The sequence below is a fragment of the Siphateles boraxobius genome, unplaced genomic scaffold, assembly GCF_051911475.1.
Source record: "Siphateles boraxobius isolate OS27281-9 unplaced genomic scaffold, OSU_SipBor_1 6, whole genome shotgun sequence".
Lineage (NCBI taxonomy): Eukaryota > Metazoa > Chordata > Actinopteri > Cypriniformes > Leuciscidae > Siphateles > Siphateles boraxobius.
In genome coordinates, this window is record NW_027509186.1 from 40,253,872 (window position 1) to 40,274,653 (window position 20,782).

Sequence of the window (20,782 nt, forward strand, 5' to 3'; positions counted from 1 at the left end):
GCGAGTCTTCACTTTGCACGCCGCAGGTGAGCTGCTGGTCTTTTCAAAGAGTATTTTTTGTGATTAAAAAATAACATATTTCTCTTTACAGACCTCGTTCCCTGTATAGAGTCATGGGGTCATGTCAAGGTAATAAGGTAAGAGAACTTTATTGGATTATCAGGGCCCTGAATTTCCCCGTTAGGTGGCCAGAACGGTAACTGTGTTAGCCTTCGGGCTGCTAGCCACCTCAGGGTAGAGTGGTTGGTCTCTCTCTTTAAATTGTTTTACTTAGAGTGTTGACTGACGCTAGAGCTTCAGATAGATCTTATGTCCGGCCCACAGGTCCGTTTGACTTCTTCCTGAGTATGTCGCCCCTTGAGCTCTGTTTGGGTTTTCATTAGGCTGAGCGATTCTGCAGCCCTTTGTATGGAATAATACAGACTATATTCTTTAGTAAGGCTGTGGCTCCTCCGAGCCCTCAGATAGATCTATGCTTGCAGGCTGGCCCTCACCAGGGCCGCCTCTGTAGCTGGCCTAGGCTGTGCCAGGGATAATAGAGGCGCTCTGCTAAAAATTTTAGCATTTCTTCCTCTGACCCTTCACTGTGTGAATGTTGGTTTCTAGCATCCCTGTATAAACAGCCTCCTCCCGTGGGAGTCGTTAGGCCAAGGCCCGCCCCCTTCTCTGCATTCTGGGGTGACTAGAGTAATGCAGCGTGGTGCAGAGGATGGTTTGTAAGGACATGGTAGGCCTCAAACAGGCCTCCGTGGTATATATGTCTTTATTGAGCAGGGTTAGGCCGTCTTTCGCTTCACGAAGAAGACTGGGTTTCCTGCCCGACCCTGCCATGCAGAACTGGCCTACGGATTTAGGCCGCCAGTTTAGGCTTCACTCACCTCGCTGAGCTACTGCTCGAGCGCTAGGTTGTAGGTGGTTGGCTTTCATTCAAGCCCCACTCCCCTAGGTTGGGCACAGATACATTTCTGTCACCCCTAGAGCCGCTGGCAGGCCCGCACCCTGGTAACCTCAGGGTGAGGTGTGAGTATTCCCCTGTGATACAGGGTAGGTCTGAGCACTTCACTCCCAGTTCTGTTTTATCCTAGCTCGCACCACTATGGCTCGGGTCGAGTATGAAGTAAGCTTCACTTCTTCTTTGGTCGAAGTACGCTCCCCTGAAGCCAGAGCATTGCCCTGAGCTGACGCCCATGCATAGATGGTAGGCCCCTGACTAATTGGGGCCTCCGTTGAGGCAGAGTGGCGTATGTTGTACTCCCCTTGTTTTAAGGGTGCTGGCTTTCTTGCGGAGTACACTGCCATGGGCAATGTGATTAGGCACCAGGATGCTGTAGGCGCTGTGTAAACAGTTTTTCTGCCAACGAAGGCTGCGCCATTAGGTAGTAGGCCTCAGCAGGCCTCCTTGATTGGACAGCCCCCCAGAGGGCACTGTAGGCCAGCTCACTTTACGTGGTTGGCCTTGGTGGTTCGGGCAGTTGACTCACGGATGGGTAGTAGGCCTTAAACAGGCCTCCTCGGAGGTGAGTCCCAACATTGTGGGACATACCTTATAGCGCTACTGGAAGCCCATTAGTGAAGTATGCTGTGTAGTATGGTTTCCAACAGTGAACTTTATGGCAGAATATGACTTGCTATTAGCTAGTAGGCCCGACCAGGCCTCCCTGATAGGCGAGTCCCCAGCTGGCTGGCCTTAGCAGGCCACCTTATACTTTCACCCGGACTCAGGGCTCAAAGCTACCAGTGGTTATCAGGTAGTAGGCCACTCAGGCCTCCCTGAAGGTGAATTCCCACTTAAGATGGTTATCAGGTAGTAGGCCTCACCCGGCCGCCCTGAAGGCGAATTCCCACTTACGTTGGCTATCAGGTAGTAGGCCTCTCTGGGCCTCCCTGAATGTGAGCTCCCAAATATTGTGGCTGTCAGGTAGTAGGCCGCTCTAGGCCTCCCTGGATGTGGGCTCCCAAATATTTTGGCTGTCAGGTAGGAGGCCTCACCAGGCCTCCCTGAAGGTGAGTTCCCACATGCTGTGATTATCAGGTAGTAGGCTCCTCCAGGCCTCCTTGAATGAGAACGGTCAGGTAGTAGGCCTCACCAGGCCTCCCTGAAGGTGAGTTCCCACAGATAGTGGTGACCAGGTAGTAGGCCTCACCAGGCCTCCCTGAAGGTGAGCTCCCCACATACTGTGGTTGTAAGGTAGCAGGCCTCACCGGGCCTCCCTGAAGGAGGAGTTCCCACGTACTGTGGTTATCAGGTAGTAGGCCTCTCTTGGCCTCTCTGAAGGTGAGCATCTCACATACTGGGGTTATCAGGTAGTAGGCTCCTCCAGGCCTCCTTGATTGAGAACGGTCAGGTAGTAGGCCTCACCAGGCCTCCCTGAAGGTGAGTTCCCACAGTTTGTGGTTACCGGGTAGTAGGCCTCTCCAGGCCTCCCTGAAGGTGAGCTCCCCACATACTGTGGTCGTAGGGTAGCAGGCCTCACCGGGCCTCCCTGAAGGTGAGTTCCCACGTACTGTGGTTATCAGGTAGTAGGCCTCACGTGCCTCCCTAAAGGTGAATTCCCACTTACGTTGCTATCAGGTAGTAGGCCTCTCCGGGCCTCCCTGTAACGCTCCCTAGTGGTGCTGGGTTTATGAAGCTAGTGGTCTCTTGCTATCAGTTTCAGCTAGCCTTAATAGGCAGCTGCTGAAGGCGAACTTGCGCCCTGGCTCGCTAAAGTGTTCATTCTCTGCTATAGGTTCCCTCCCGGAACTTTTTCTGCCTACAGCCTGGTTTGCCTACCAGGCAGACCTTGTGCTCCCCTCACGAGGGTCTCTATGAGCATGCGGCTTCCTGAGTCTGGTCAGACGGTCGTAGGCCTCTCGTGAGGCCTCCCAGTTAGATCAGCCCTTAGGCCTTCACAGGCCTCCTCAGTGTTTTGAAACACAGACACTGGGTTGATCCGTGGATCGAGTAGAGAAACTCCCCTCGCTAGCAAGGGTCGGAAAGCACTATGCTGAGTCATACTCTCCGGGATATCCCGTCTCTGAGATCCGGGCCGAGTGGTTCACTGCCAGCTTCGCAGTCCCTCGGGTTGGATGCCTTACTTAAGGCATTTGTCCAGAGGCTCTGTCTTCAGACAGACAGGATTTGGCCAGACTAAGTGTCTATGTACTGGCGCCAGGTCAGGCCGTCCTGGTGGCATTTCGGGGTGAGTACGTTCCCCTGAATAGTGACTGGCTGGGGTTCCCTTGGGTTCCCTAGCCACATTCCCTAGAAGGGACCCCTTCTAATTGGAAGCTGAGGTTCCAGGCCCGGAGCCGGCCCAGGTAGACCTTTCATTTAACCATGTTTATGAAGGTTTTGCTGTGAGGCTGTAGCTTGGGCTATGACCGTAGGGAATGCTGTCACTGACAGCCCAGTGTGACCTGAGGGTGAGTGGTTCTAGCGTTTCATTTGAAGTTGCTGGTTCTGACAGTTGTCACTGCCACTTGGCATGCACTCCCCTTAGCATGGCGGCGTTGGTATATCGTTCCCCATAACGTCGTTGACGTATTGTTGAGTTCCCTTCGAAAGGGAACGTCTCAGGTTACGACTGTAACCTATGTTCCCTGAGAACAGGGAACGAGACAATACGTCTCCCTGCCATGCCTCGGGGCTTGCCTACCGTACAGTCCCTTCAGACGATAAGGTGATTTGTCATGTTTGCAAGGCGCCCCTTTATACTTCCAGGTCGCACGTTAATCATTCACGCTAATGATTCACGGGCTGTCGCCGGTCAATATGATTGACGTGATTTGATAGTGATTTCAGACACCTGTCACGCCTGAGGCGTTCCCCATAACGTCGTTGACGTATTGTCTCGTTCCCTGTTCTCAGGGAACATAGGTTACAGTCGTAACCTGAGACGTTTCCATGTTTCATTAATAGTTCATGTTAGTATTGTGTATTTACTGTTGTTTCTGTTTCCCCAAAATGCCACTTCACATTATTTCACTTAGTGTTATTTTGTATTTTATTTTTGGTGGCTCGACCAACTTTTTTGTTAAAAAAAAAAACTACATGACCTGTAAGTCGACAACATATGTTTTTACATGACTTCAACTCATCAAAATTAGTCACTTTATTTTTAAAGTTATACAACATGCAACTTATTTTTGTAATTTTGTGTGTGTGTGTGTGTGTGTGTGTGTGTGTGTGTGTGTGTGTGTGTGTGTGTGTGTGTGTGTGTGTGTGTGTGCTTCAGTCACATCTTAATGACCATGGTAAAATGTCCCAGTTGAGAAGCACTGATCAAAACTAACTTTAGCTGGACAATAACTTTATTCTAGAGCTGCTGTAAAGCCAAAACAATCTCTGTTACTTTAATTTCCTATTATCACTGTAAAGCTGCTTTGAAACAATCTATATTGTTAAAAGCGCTAGACCTGACTGACCTAATTTACTGTCAATAATTATTTGTATTTCGAATAAGACATATTCATGTTATTTACTTAACCAATGTTAACTATATTATTTCCTGATTGTACAAGAGTCATTTGCTGTAGTTAGAAAATAATAAAAGCTGTAAAATGTTAAACATACTTAGAGTTGATTTTTTTTTCTTGATTTAAAGCATTAAACTGCTGTAGCAAGTTGCAAGTGTGTGCAAATAATGAATTTTTAGTGTTGAGAGGTTTTTTTTGTAACTGTTCCGATTCTGAAACAATTAACTATATGCTTTAAATGTTTGTTTTTTTGCTTAATAATATTTTGCTTAATGTATATCATCTTTATTTTGTTGTGCCGACAGAAGGAAAAAATATATTTTTGTTTATGAATAATATTTTGAGTTCGTTCTGTGAGTGACGTCATTTGTAATGGACCGGGCGCACGCGCACTCACTCAGAAGCAGCCCGTGACTGGAGAGAGTCAGTCAGGTAGGTCTCTGCGTTAAAGAGTGAAAATATGCTGTATTAAGTAATTTTTTTTAGGTTTATGTTAATTATGGAAGTGTAAAAAAAACGGAACACGTTTATGTATGCGCTTTTCTGCCAACAGTTCGATGTCTTTTTGGAGTTTTATTAACGCGCGGTTTTTCCTGTTTATACAATTCTCCACATATAATTTTTGTGGATTGAGTGTGTGGAAATGTCGTTTAGTCTAGTGAATGTGTGTGGCTTTCATTTTGATCTTAACATTTATATTTAAATCTATGACATTAGATGCATTGTAATTATTGTTAGAGTGGACGGTAATGTGTCTTTTCTCAAACATCCTTAACCTGAAAGACAGTGAATCTGAAGGCGTGTGTGTTTTAGGGATGGGATGGTATGAAAATGTCATGACGTGACAATATTATCAATATTATCACGGTTTTGTTAAAACGATATGAATGTGTTCAAAAAGAGCTGATGCTCACACTGAAAACATTTCAACAAGTTTTATATTTGAAAATCAACAAACAACAAATAAAACAAGCAGCTCAATGTACTTTTTAAGGCAAGATTCTGTGGCATTTCCTTCCTCATAATGACCGTCGCCAATAGCAACACTGTGTTATAATATATATTATAACACAGTGGACATCCATGTATTATCACAACGGACGCACGCTCTCATTTCATTCAAATAGGTCTTGCCGTCTTGCGTCACCATTTTTGATTGTTTTGAAAATGAAATTAGTTGATTTATTGTTTACAAAGTTTGATAATATTGTTATGATCATCTTGTCTGGATGAGTTTTGTCCGCTGTACAAAGTCGATTTAACGGGTAAGATTTAAAACCTTAATCTCAATTCAATATGTCCCCATAATTGACCCTTCGCTAAGCCACGCCTGAAAACCGCCACTGGCCAATCGTGTCTTAGCAACCGTAACTAGGCGTGGGGGGGCGTTGGCAAGCTTTTGAGCGAGGGAAACATGTCGAAGCGTTGTGAGTATGGATTGTGCAAATTTGATACCCGGTATCCTAAAAGTTTGGACGGGGGTTGGAATTTTTTTCCTTCCCGATAATCTAAAAACCAAGCGGTGGAATGATGTGCTACTTTAAAATATATTTCAGCATTTTGTTAATCGACGGCCTACTACCCCTGACTGAGTAACTTTAACCCAATCCGATCGCGGATCTCCCGGTGTTAGTTTTATTCCACAAAATATATGGATAAACTGTTTGATTTATAATTATTAGATTATTTTCACATTTCACTTACCCTGCTGTGCACGAACATATCTGTTCTTCAATTTGTGTGTTTCCCATTTCAATGGTCAGCATATCGGACAGCTGCTGCTTGCGCTGGTACTAAAGTTATAGGCTTTAGCTTCAATTTTTATGAAATTATTCACTAATCAGTTGCATATTATGTCGTGGATATATCCTTCGAATCCAAACGGCAGTCCCTTTTGTCTTGCTCTCTCAGATATTTCACATGTTCGCTAAAAATTACTAATTATTTCATTGGGAATGTCTGACACCGGTGCATACACACTGTAATAGACGTGCCAGGCGCGAAAGCTTGATAGGCGTAGCAACAGTAACTAGGGAGGGCGGGGCTTAGCGAAGGGTCAATTATGTGGTAAAAAAAATCAGTGTAATAAGTGTACAATGAATATACATTATTATCTCTTAAATGCAACTCTTAAAGGGATAGTTCACCCAAAGTTCAGGTCATTTTTCCTGCCAACCAAAATTTCGTTATTTCAAATGTAGGCGTGTTGCGCGTGGTAAGCGCGCTCATCCGCCGGAGCCACCACAACATTGCCCAACATCAAATGGCAAACGTAATGCAAGCGGAACGAAACTGCTCGTTATTGTTTGGTTGACGGACCGTTTATCCATTTGGACCAAAAGCAGCGCGAGCCGATCTTGATCAAGCGACACTGTTACTACACAGCGCTAATAAGAGATTCAGTAAAGGAAGCATTTGAATTTGCCGCAGAAGTAATAACATCGCTGCGACTCCTGCGAAATCTAGTGAGAAACAGTCACATTTCTCCGTTATTAACGGATCTAACAGCACTGACGTGGAAACCAGAAAGAAACATTGCGCCATGAATTAACTATACAGTGTCCACAGATCAGCAACATTCACCATGGATATACTGTAGTAACACTAACTGCAACCATGGAAGTTTGGCAGGAATAGTAGGCTATAATGCCTTCAAGTGACATTACGTCGGTTTTATTTTGACATTATGAATACAATTGCTGCCCGCAAACTAATCTGAACTAAAATAAACTTTTGTTTATAACTACTACAATATTACATTTCATTTTTTCCAAAGAGCTGTTTTGTTTTATATGCTCCTAAGAAGAGTCAATTATAGCTCCAGAATTGCTCAAAGTAAAAAAAATATCATACTTTATGATGTTAGTTTTAATTTAAAAAAGGAATAAAAAAAATTAAATCGAGGAAATGACCAAAAACCTAAAACCTTGTAAACAGTAATTTCTAACAACATAGGGCTATTTAGATAAACAATCTGGCGAGCATGTTGTTTTACGCTAATACACCAACAGCAAATTTCTGTTTTATAAAGCGCTCAGAAATGTGTCGTTTGGATATTAAAATCTAAAAAATTACGATTTTTGCCTTGAGAACTTCATCTTTGTTTCCAAATGCAATGACTTCAGTTTTGTCTTTGTTTAACTGAAGAAAGTTTTGGCACATCCAATTGTTTAATTCATTAATGCATTGGAACAGAGAGTTAATGGGGCTGTAATCGTTAGGCGATATGGATAAGTAGAGCTGTGTATCGTCTGCATAGCTGTGGTAAGGGATTTGGTTCTTTCTCATTATTTGGCTCATTGGGAGTATGTACAGGTTGAATAGGAGTGGCGCAAGAATTGAGCCTTGAGGGACTCCGCATGTCATGGATGTCCATTTCAGACTTATGGTCTCCTATACTCACATCATAATCTCTCCCTACCAAGTATGACCTGAACCATTCCAGGTCATGGCCTAATGGTAACAGAGTTGGACTGGTGACCCAAAGGTTGCTGGTTCGATTCCAGTACCGGCAGGAATATGACTGAGGTGTCCTTGTCCACCTAACCCCAATCGCTCCCTGGGCGCCACTCAAGGCTGCCCGCTGCTCCGGGTGTGTGTATCCACGTTTGCAGTGTGTGTGTCTTCACTACTCACTACTCTGCTCCTAATGTGTGTGCACTTACTTGGGTTACCATACTTGGCCATCACGTGTCACTTTCACTGCACTTGCTCTCTGAGAGCATTTCACTGGGAGTCTGGCTTGGGGGGTTTGTCAGTGTCTCTACAGTAGCAAAAAGAGTGCGTGTGTTGTTTATATTGCTGTTTATAATATTCGAGAAGAAAGTCTGTCTAGCTTTGGCTAGTTCCTTATTGAAAGCATGGATGCTGTCTTTGTAGATGTTATAATGGACTACAAATTTTGTCTTCCGCCACATGCGCTCTGCTTTTCTGTATTGTCTTTTCATCTTTTGCACTGCTGTTGAGTTTCTCCAAGGTGCATTTTGTCTGCCATTCTTCTTCCTGTCTTTCACTGGAGCAATATCATCAATTACACTCTTAACTTTTGAGTTAAAAGAATCAAGGAGAAAATCAACAGAGTCAGCAGATATGCTTGGTGTTAAAGATATAGCCTTCATAAATAGTACACTAGTATTCTCATTTAAGCATCTCTTCTTGACAGACACAGATCTAGCTTCAATGGCAGGAGAGATTAATATATCAAAGAAAATACAAAAATGATCAGACAGTGCTACATCAGGGTTTCCCGCAGCACTTTGTAACTAAGGCGGCCGCCTAAGCAACACACGCCTGCCGCCTTAACTACGTCGTCAAAAAAAATTATATGAGCTATATCCACCGAGTTACTCTGTCCTGTTTTCTCTCTGTCAATCTTTAAATATGTGATAAGCCTTCGTGTTCGCTTCAGTCTTGTTATCAGCGCGTTCTTCCGCAGCGGCGCCAAGAACAGAAGTTTGTGTGTGTGTGTGTGTGTGTGTGTTCATCTGAGCCTCATTAGTCTGTCACTGCTCATCAATGTCCGAATATTTGAGATGACCAATCAAATCAAAGTAGGCAGGCTTTATGTTCGCAGTGCGAATTTTAGCAGAGTGACTGCTGCGTTTACACTTGGCATTAACATGCGATCACCGTGATCCGATCAAGCAGATCGGATCAGTAGCCAATCAGGACATGGTGCGTACATTTGTACACATTAAGTAGCCTCTGTATCTGGATAACTGATCGGATTTCTGTTTCCTGCATAATATTTAAATTAGGTCTGTGGCACGACACCAGAAAAGAGAAGCCTAAAGATTATACAAATTAAACAATGGCCCAATTGCTTTCACTCACTCACCTTACTTTCCTATGCAATCTCCAGTAATTAAGTCAAATTCAGTTTTTTGAACGAAGGAATACTTCCAGAGTTCATCATACAAAAATAACTGTTGATCATGTTAAAGTCACATCGATCATCTGGGTTTAAGGTTATAGCGTGCAATGACTATTGACAGAAATGGGAGATGGATAAACATGCTGAAATTCAACATTTAAATTAAAACATAAAAAATTCCGATTCTGATTATTCCTCTGGCAAAGCAGCGTACAGCTCTTCATTAAGATGTCATGACTGACTGTGATTGTAGGCTATCGCCTCGTTCAGATAATGTTGCACAATTAAAATGAAAAATGACACGCATAGTATCATGTAAGTCTAAATAAACTGTTTTAAAGATTGACGTTTATTGTAAGGTTCGAATAAGTTTCATTTCTTGTCTAAACTGCGTCTGGCCATTATTTTCTGACAGTCACTCGGAGAGACTGGGTGGGGATTTAAATTACGTCCACCTGTGAATGCAGACACGATGGCTGGATTGCGTTTACATTACACAGAGATCCGATCACAATGCGTCCTCGACTACCTCCGAACCTGGACACGCTGATCGGATAACATTCCCATCAGAAGCGAGTTTACACTTGTCTTTTCAATGTGTATGTGGACAACATCCGGATACAGGTCGCATGTTAATGCCAAGTGTAACGCACTCGACGCGCTTCAGGTCGGTCAAGTGCGAGATAAGATGTAAATAGCTAAACTAAACATTTCCTATTTGACAGTTTTTTTTAGGTCATAAATGTTAAACGAATTACAAAAATAATCAGGCAAACTAATAAACTTTTGTCTATTTCCGCCATTTTGAACTGAAAATAGACCACTATGTGACGTGACTCATGTAATGTAACGTTAGCCTAATAATGAATTTACTGTCATTGTTAGGGGACAAGACACATTAATCAGGGTACCCGCGGGATCTTAAAAGCATTGAAAAATAATCTCAAATTAAGGCCTTAAAAGCCTTTAATTTGGTATACAAAATCTTGGATTTCGTTACAAAGGTACTATATATTTTTTGCCTTTACTAGGATTAAGTTCATACCGTAAAAAATTAATTGTTACTAAAAATTCATGCAACGTTGAGTGCACCTCGCACTCCACGTCATAGCAGAAAGCGCGAAAGCGTGCGCACCGTTACAATGGTTACTAGGCAAGTGAGTTACAGAACAAAATAGTAACGTTAGCCAAGCGTAGTTTGTCGTCTGAAATAGGAAAGTTTCAGTTTAATCCCCTGTGGCCACAAATGCCAGAATTCATTAATTTAACCCCCAAATCAGAGCTTTTCTGTTAAAATAACTTTTTCTACCCAACCTATTCAATAGTAGCTGGCAACCATGCGCGTGCGCTAGGCTTGGGCGGTATCCAAATTTTGATACCGTCAAACCTCCTCCCAATTTTACCGGGGTATACGGTATTACCGTGACTAATTAAAAATTATGACATAAGGCTCAGACAGCGTCACCAAACTGTTGGCTTGTGTCTACACCGTTCAGAAACTGAATACCAGATCGGGCATAAAAAACACACAAAAAAAAAAATCAAGGCCAACCCGTGCACGTTGTGTCTGATCCCTGTTGACGGCATTAAATGTAATATGAGTCGGAGCCCTATTTAGACTCGACTATTTTTAATACGTGGGCCGTTATAATATGGTGGCGCCAAATAATTGTTTAACCCAGGTGCTGAGGGGGTGGTAGATATAAATACTATTTATAAATGAGCAAAAATGGGACAATTAATAAAATTTAATTATTTTAATTATGACAATTGTATTCATTTTATTAATTCATTTAAATTAAATTAACAAGCAAGAAGTGCATTTGTAAATCCGGTGACACGCGTCCATTGATTTTTATTAATACAACTTTTCTGTCAGTGCTGCAAAGATTAAGTTGACGATCGCCATCTCCTAGTGGACGCGCATATATAGAGAGAAATGCACATCATGGATTACATAAGCAGAAGGTATAGGCTAGCCTTTTTCTTTTCGTTTTGAATTGTTTCGTTTAAAGAAGTTGACGATTGATATCTCCGTGGTGAACGCGCGTATAGAGAGAAATGCACATCGTGGATTAATCAGAGAGTATGCTGCCTATATTTCTTTTCCTTTTGAATTGTTTCGTTTAAAGAAATTGACGAATCGCCATCTCCATAGTGAACGATAGAGAGAAATGCACATCATGGATTAAATAATCAGAGAGTAGGCTAGCCGATTTCTTTTCGTTTTGAATAGTTTCGTTTAATTTGATGATCGCCATTTCCGTATAGAACGCGCATAGAGAGAAATGCACATCATGGATTAAATAATCAGCGAGTGGCCTATTTCTTTTCGTTTTGAATTGTTTCGTTTAATGAAATTTCAAGCTTTATTTAGATATCTGTCATGTCTGTGAGACATACACTGAGTTTCGGTTAATTTATGATGAGATTTCAATGCAAGTGATCGCGGCGCGCCAGCGCACGATCATGTCATGATTATGTTGTCTGCTATATTTGATTCTTATTTATTATTGGTTGATAAAAAAAAATTATTAAAATTAGGATACAATTTATACAAAACGAAATTCACTGTAAAGAAAGGCCTTTTACAAAATGAAGCTTAATTAAGTGGTCAATGTCTGACTCCCGATGCATCCCATCTTACTCGTGCTGTTCAGTTTTCATTATCAACGTAAAAAAAAATAACATTATAATATTTTAACAAATATAAACGAATGCGCTTATTTAATGAACTCGGGGGCAAAATGCATCCTCGCAGCACTGAGTGGGTGGTTGTTTCGGAGATGCGACATTAGGTTAGAGGTGTTTCCATCTCTCGCGGTCACCTTTTTTATTGCAACATTTACAAATTGCCTAGTCAGTATTTACCGCCTCTCCCTTCTCTCTCTCTCTCTCTCTCCTCCACACTGTCACTTGATGACAACTACATAAGCATTTTTGGGCATTGAATAAATTATATTTATTTATTATATATAAGTGCCGGTAATGACGGTATTGAAACTGATACCGTTGCTATTTTAAGACCCCGCGGTATACGATATTACCAAAATACCGCCCAACCCTAGCGTGCGCGCTCTACACTGCTCAGGAAGCACGGATGATCTGAAAACACAGACAAGCTGGAGTTCAGCAATCTTCATTTGAGATTTTCAACTTAAAGTGTCATTCAGTCGGTCTATGTTCTGCCACGAGCCGTTTGCGCTGTTTGTGCGAACAAAATGCAGGCTGATATCCAGCAGTGTTTTTAATGTTGATGCAATGTTACCCGAATATCCACACAATTTCAACAGTTAAAAACAAAACAAAGGGGTAACATTAAGTGATTTACTACATTTAAAACAGTATAGTCAGGCTTATTGCTCTATTTTGCAAGGAAATCTGTGGCTTTGAACGAATCGTGAGATTCAATGAATGACTCGATGACTCACACATAAAGACAATGAGTTACCGCCACCTACTGGCGATTTGAATATAATATTTGTATTAATATTAAACGATTTTTAACATTGCCTATTTATTGAACATTGTTTTATTTAAGGAATTATTTATTTTTTAAAGTTGTGGCCATCCCGTTGAAACAGTTGCCTCTGACTCCAGAAAAGATTGAAGTTGTCAATGAAGTTCACTCCTTCTTATATTACTCTTCTTGGCTCAGAAAAACGAAGGCGTCGCATTTTCTCTCCCTCCCCTTACCTCTCCTGCTTTGCTTCTCTCGTCACGTCTAATGTCTTGTACTTTGAGAGACTCTCGCTACACTGCTCTCCAAAACCAAGAAATTATGGATTTGATCAACTGGTCTCTCAACGCAATTGACACCATCTTCTCAACGAGAAGCTTGGGTTTGGGGCAACCTGACTGCCCTGCCGGAACGTTCGCAGCTGGCTACACGATGGACGCGTGGTAGAGGTGGCGGGTCGTGTGTCTGGCGGCTCTTTCCGTGGAGGACATTGAAGATATCTACCTATTCGGCACCATGATAACAGGTCTTCTGCTGATTGGATTAGGCATTGCCCTGGTTTATCGAGGAACTAAGCAGACGGTGACAGATGTCAAAAGCCCCGCAAGGCTGCCTGTGATGATTGAAGCGGTGGGCAGAGCTGTCAGCACTCAGACTGGGTCTATGAAACACAATATGGATAACATCATGGAGAAGCTCACAGCTTTGCAAAGGCAAATGGATTGTTTCAGAGACCAAAATGGACCAGTAGAATAGCCTGTATAAATTGAATGCGGCTACTCGCCCCAAGACCAAAAAATCCCAATCTTATCTGTTTCGGCACCCCCCTACCAGCACTGGCCTTGGCCAAGGCCGCTGCTGGAACAACAACTCTCCCAGAAGAGCACTGCAGTGAGCCGCTCTTGCGTTTCTTCCCCGACTCCTCAGACACCTGGTGATTGTTGACTCTGCCTGGGACTTGATCAAGGTTGTCTCCATGGCAACTTGCTGTGTATCGCTATGACAATCCTGCAGACTGAGGCTCCTAGATTATGGTGCTGGCTTAGCGACTCTCTCCAGGGCTACACACACATGAACTTACACATACACAGATACGCACCTGCCCCACACCCCATCCCACGCCTTCACCGCTTCGTTCCCCCAGTCTGACAGGTGGGTCTGTGACCAGCGCCATAATGGCTGCAGGAACAGATGCTGCTTGCCTGGGCTGGACTACCTCCATCCCCCACTCCCAACCGTGTTGCAATGTCTTGTTTGTAGAGTGTACTGTTTATGTGCTAATGTTGCTAAGGTGTTTTTTCTGTTCCCAGACTGTTCTCCTTATAGGAGCATAGTCTGGGGGTCGCCTTTTTTTTTCCTCACCTCTCCTCATGTCATGGTGTAATTTTTCTCAAGTTGGCGCTAATTATAGAAGCCTCGGTAATAGGCCTACCTTATTACCAAAGCAAATTCCTTGTATGTGCCAGCACTACTTGGCAATACAATTTATTCTGATTCTAATTGCAGGTTTTTTGCAGCCATGTATTAAGCCCGAGCAACCGTGAAAACCTGTTTGTTCCTCTTGCTGGGAGTGGTCCACTGATTAATGTTTGAACTTTCAGTCTTTTAAGTGTTTCAAAAAGTTCATTGAAATCCTTCTTAAGGAGTTCCGACTGCTCTTTATGAATATCATTCTTTCCCACATGAATGATGAGTCGATTTGCAGTCTTATGTTTCATCAGAATGTTCTTCCCTGTTTACATCAGAAGTTGCTGCTTGTGAAAGGCAGCACATAGTTGTATCCCTGCTACTGATGTTTTATGGTTATGGAGTCCCCCATTATCAGAGTCCTGGGCTCGGCTGCGCTCTGAGCTGAGTGCCGCTGTCTGCTCGACCTTGAGCCCCAGTTAGCATCAGGGTTAGCTACTGGCTGATTCAGTCTGTGTTCATTCATCAAATTTGGGGATTCCTCATTCATTAATACTTCAAATCTGTTCTCAAGATGTCTAGGCGGTGGTAGGAGACCACAGTGTTTGCAATCCTTGTCAGAGCCGTATCTGGGGTAGAGGATGCTCGTGACAATCTGATGTCTCGAGTGCCTTTGGGTCTCGCTCCCTGTTTGTGCCATCGATTAATAAGTCAATCTGCTTGTTTCTCTACACTCAGTATGGCCTGTCGAGGAGCACTAGATTCATGGGACTCGCCGGCTGTATGCTGAGGGCGTCCATGACGAAGCTCTGTTGTGTGTTCCGTCTGGTTTGGTGGTCCCACAATTAAGTTTGTTTCAAGAACTGCAATCCTTTGTAAAAGTCTGTGGCAGTTAGAGCAGCAAGTAGATTCCAGAGGAGGCATTTTCTTATCCTTATGAATGTAGGCAGTTGTGTTTTCTCTTCCCCGGAATGTAAGCTTTCAGTGGGAGGCTGGTCGAATAAAATAATTCTGCACTTTTTTTTGTAGTAATAACTGTGCTGATTTGCTGAAGTTAAAATTAGGTGATAAAAGGAGATAAAATATAAAAGCGATAGAGCAAAGCGCGGAGCAGTAAGCAAGAGCGTCCGAACAGTAGCTGAGCAGGAAGTGTTTTTTGATAGTGGTCGGGGGAGGGGTCAACACAAACAAATAAAGGCCGGTCTTAAATTAAGGCCGGGGAAAATTTAATTTCGATAGGTTATCTCCTAAGGCCTTTCATATAATGACATAACATAACATACTCATTTTCCACTAGATATTTTCCTCTACATCTCTTCAGCAATTTCGATTTTGGCACGCTCTGCAGCAGCTGACACACTGAGGAGCCGATGTACAGTGACGTGACATCACTGCCAAATTCAAACTGTGCTTTCACGCTATGGCTGGCGCTGAGCTAAAGACGGACTTTCAGCGCTGGTCATACTGTATATCTCAACTATTCAGTGTTTCTAACCACATAATGTTTATTTTAGGTTTCAGACATTTAAATACATATAATTTAATGCAAAACAATACATTTATAGTTTGTAAAATACACAATGGTGTCTATGAAAGCAGCAATAACAATTCATTTAAATATATTTGCCAAGGTGTTTTATTCATATCAGATACACAGTGTAAGTAACTATAAAGTTTACTCTATTCTTCTCCCAGTTCACCGGCCACTTACTTTCATGTATTTCGGGAGAAACTGATGAATTCACGTGCTGTAATAAATCCAACTGACAGGAATCTCTGAACTGCGGCCCAAACAAACATCTCACGTTCATTCATCTCACGTTCATGTTCATCTCAAGATCATTTATAAAGGTTTTTTAAACGACAAAGCAAACTCACTTGCATGAGAATCGGAATAGAAGATAGATGATGACATGGTAAGCAAGTTTGTTAATATTTAGAAATAAAAGTGCTACATCTGTCATGATACAGCACTATTTTGGCTGTGGTAAATCACATGCCAAGCATGACGCGTCGCCATGGAAACATGGCGGGCGGGAGGATCGCGATGCCGTTTCAACATAGTGATGTCTGTCAGCCATCGCAATAGATGATTGCATCGTCCATCGGCCAAATCCTATTATTTATCAAAAAGATAAAATTAGAAATAAAGGCCTGCCTATAACAAAAGCCTGCTTCAAATAAAAGCCTGTTACCTTCTGCAGTTCATGTAAATAAAGGCCCCGGTCTTTAGCTGTGTCTGAAACCGCTCCCTATCCACTAAATAGTGCACTATATCGGGTGTCGGCCATTTTGTAGTGTGGTCCGAATTCTGAGTGAACGACATCATTCCCTACATTCACTACTTTTACCCACAATCCTCTCTGAATTCGAGTGTACATTTGATGTACATTACAGCTTTCTTATTCCTGCTTTAACATTTATTTCATGCTAGTTTTATTTTTTTTTATTAGTCATTCATTACTTGACATTATTACAATATTAAATAGATACATTTTAAAATTAAATTAATTTATATTTATAAGGTAAATTATATAGACCGGTATATAATTGTTTTATTAAAATACATTATTTAGGCATTAACACATTTTAATGTGTTTTACTAACAGCCAGTTGTTTTGATAATTTGTGGCATTGTTGTTAACTCGTTAAACAGTAAAGGGAGAGATGATAATTTTGTGTATGATTTGAAAAATATCCGTTAATCGTCTCTAGGATTTGTATTCATTCGAATATAATAACGTCGCCTGAGGGCGCTCAACGACCACGTCATCTGTGAGCGTGAGAGTTACAATTTCAATCGATGAAACTACAAAGCTAAAACAGAGGTATATATAATTACAAAATAAAGTCATTATGATTGTTATTGTTGGGGGGCTTTGGGTTGGTTGGTTGGGGAAAATTGACAGACTTAAAGGAGCCATGGTGTTCATTTGTTTCTTTTAATGGCTGCAGTGAATATATTAACTGCATTAAATAAATTATTTAAAATTATAATAAAAAATAAATATAAATAAAAAAAATACAATTATTAAAGCATTAACACACAAACCACTGTTTGTGTTATAACATAAAAGCAAGCAGATACTGCGTGCATGATGGTTTGGCATGACTGCCCGCAAAGTGCGCTCCATTAATAATTCTTAAAAAGCTGACATCAGTTCATCGCGATCTCACACATCTCTGTTATTATAAATGAAGCTGACTGCACAATGAATCTTTCATAATATATACACTTTGTTTGTTATTATAATTAGAGGATTTGCCAGCATACAGAATTCAGCACTGAACAAAAAGTCAGTTTTGAGCGGTCAGGAGAGTCTATCTTGAATGCTTTTGATTGGCCATTGCGTTCAAGAAATCAACACATATGTCTGTGATTGGCTACATCGCTCAACGCTGCAAACATGTTATAAAAAGAAACTCTGGCCTGTAAATCGTTTCTATTTTGTTTTAGTTGTTCTTGTTGCTTTTCTGCAACAGATGAATAAAAATGTATTAGTTTTTATGTTTTATTCATAGAAATTTCTAGTTTGCGGGAGTCCCGCGAATCGTTTTATTCTCCTGCAACGCGCACACACAGAGTGAGTGCATTACCGCCCGCACTCGCACAAGTGTTTGTTTGTTTGTGAATGTGCGCACTCATTGGGATAATTGTAAACGCGCAAACACAGACAGAAAAGACATGCCATCGTGGAAATAAGATAAATAACATAATACTTAAGGGCTATTTAGTTTGTCTAATAAAATAACAAATTGTAATCTGGCGCTATTAAGAAAATCAAATTTAATTGACCTTCAAGGAGGGCGGGGCGCCCTCTTATAAAATGCTAGGGGAAACACTGCAATTGAGTGCAGAGGCATTTTCTTTCCTTGTTCGGTTGAAACACGCCCCATAATCACAGCCCAATGGAGCAGTATCAGACTCATATTCTGACTAGACTCGGAGTATGACGACGTCAGACTAGATGTATGCTAGATGTAAAGTTGCCTGAATTTAACATCACCATAATGAATGAGCTGAAAACAGGGAACTTTTGGAGACAGAGGCTTTTCAGCAGCTCAGTTAAACTTGATGGCCCTGTACTTTTTAAATGCAGATTGGATAAAAACACAGTGATCACAGTTCACACCTGCAGTGAAGCCCCTCCCACAACAATTCACCAATAAATACTGGGAATATTCCCATCATCCTACAAGAGAAGGACAAACTCCAGGAGTAGCAGCTGAAATCTGTGTGACTGTTAAAGATGGAGTTTATTAAAGAGGAGATTGAAGACATGAGTGATCCAGAACCATCCAGAATCAAACATGAAGATACTGAGGAACAAATAGGTTGGTGTCCATTCTTGATTCTTCATTGTTGACTGCTTTGGTAGATGTGAATTAATAATCAGTATATGGGTGATAAATGGAGAAAGGCATTTAAATGATCATAACCAGCAGTTGTCAAACATATTTTTACTATATAAACAAGTGAATGACAGAACAAAAAGTGAAAGATCTGATCTCTGTTGCTTTCTGCTATTAAATAATGGTTCACTTGAACTGATTCTAACTGTATTTCTGTGTATTTTAGACCAGGTGAGAGTGAAAGAGCAAAGACAAGAACTGAATGAAGTGGAGGAGGAACATCGTAACTTTACAATTCAGAGAACAAAAGCCAAAAAGACGCACACCTGCACTCAGTGTGGAAAGAGTTTCACAGAGAAAGGACACCTTAACACACACATGAGAATTCACACTGGAGAGAAACCGTATACATGCACTCAGTGTGGAAAGAGTTTCACACACAAAGGAAACCTTGACAAACACATGAGAATTCACACTGGAAAGAAACCGTATACATGCACTCAGTGTGGAAAGAGTTTCACACACAAAGGAAACCTTGACAGACACATGAGAATTCACACTGGAAAGAAACCGTATACATGCACTCAGTTTGGAAAGAGTTTCACACAGAAAGGAAACCTTGACAGACACATGAGAATTCACACTGGAAAGAAACCGTATACATGCACTCAGTGTGGAAAGAGTTTCACACAGAAAGGAAACCTTGACAGACACATGAGAATTCACACTGGAAAGAAACCGTATACATGCACTCAGTGTGGAAAGAGTTTCAATGATGCATCACCTCTCAGTTATCATCTGCACATTCACTCTGGAGAAAAACCATTTAGCTGTGATCAGTGTGGTAAAGATTTTATTTCATCATCAAATCTAAAAAAACACCTAAAAGTTCATTCAGATGAGAAGCCTTATGTGTGTTCGCTCTGTGGAAAGAGTTTTTCAAGGCTGGACAATTTTAAACTGCACCAGAAAACACATAATGAAGTGAGAGATCATGTGTGTTTGGACTGTGGGAAGAGCTTTACTACATCTAGTCAACTGAAAAAGCACCAAAGAATTCATACTGGAGAAAAACCTTACAAGTGCTCATATTGTGACAAGAGTTTCACTCGGTCTGGACACCTGAAATCACACGAGCGAATTCATACTAGAGAGAAGCTGTACTACTGTATTCAGTGTGAGAAGAGCTTCAAACATAAAATAAGCCTTCTGACTCACATGAAGATATGTCCTAAAAAGTCGTCACAATGAGCAACATTTCATTTTCATGTCAAATACATTCAAGTAAATGGTGTGAGATGAACAAAATTTGGAGTTGCTTCCAAAAGATTTGGTCGTGGAGTTTGCATTCAAAGAAACAAAAACAAACATAATTCTATGATTTTATGATGCAAGGCTTTTATTTTGAAAGACTAGCATGAAAGCTATTGAGACTTCTGTCAGACTCTTTAAAAAAAAAAAGCAACTGAGAAAAACATGTTTTCCTGATTCATTATCTGCGGTCAGAGATTTTTGTCATATTATAATGTTATTTTTATAACTTGTCATGAAATAAAGTCTCACCTTAGGAATACACACTTTCCTGTCTTGTCACTGTTGTCAGCCGTTATACTGCAAATACGGCACGCGCTGTATATCATTTCTTCATTATAAATTAATAAATAAATGACGCACGGAGTGTCGTAGTTATGTTGTCATTTAGTAAGTCATGAAATTACCAAAAAGTACCAATAAATTATGGGATTAGATTTCGGTCACAATTCTGCATGCGCAAGATCACATTTTGAGCGCGCAAAGGGGCATTTCACACGCGCGTGAACTGAGTTTTGAGGAAAAATCAATGGAGCTCCGTCGAATTGATTCATTAAGTTTTGAGGAGCTTTTTGGAGCTCCGTCGAATTGATTCATTAATCCCTGATTTTCTTCTTTACCACTCATTTATAAACAAGCACTTTCTATTTTTATATCATGTGAACTTATCCTCGACACTATTCCTTATAAAAAAACAATCGGATTGCTTTGATATCGCTACTTAGATCCAACTTTCCGAATCTCGGCTACTAGCCTTTAGCCCGCTAGCATTTCACGCGTGGCCTCGCGCCTATCGACCCTCTCATTTTACACCCGTTTGACTGAAAGGATACGGGTTATATCCATCATTTCAGTCCTAAATTAGTAGTGATATTGGTAGTATCACTACTAATTTACTGTTCATCTGTTATAATGGCGAA

General features: G+C 41.5%; 1 protein-coding gene across 1 annotated transcript; it reads left to right on the forward strand.

Moving 5' to 3' along the window:
• Window positions 1–4,852: 4,852 nt before the first annotated feature.
• Window positions 4,853–20,126, forward strand: LOC143715423 (uncharacterized). Its single transcript, XM_077207202.1, has 3 exons — window positions 4,853–4,890; window positions 18,299–18,533; window positions 18,778–20,126. The coding sequence occupies exons 2-3, from the start codon at window positions 18,449–18,451 to the stop codon at window positions 19,800–19,802; spliced, it is 1,110 nt and encodes a 369-aa protein (XP_077063317.1). The 5' UTR covers window positions 4,853–4,890; window positions 18,299–18,448; the 3' UTR covers window positions 19,803–20,126.
• Window positions 20,127–20,782: the final 656 nt, after the last annotated feature.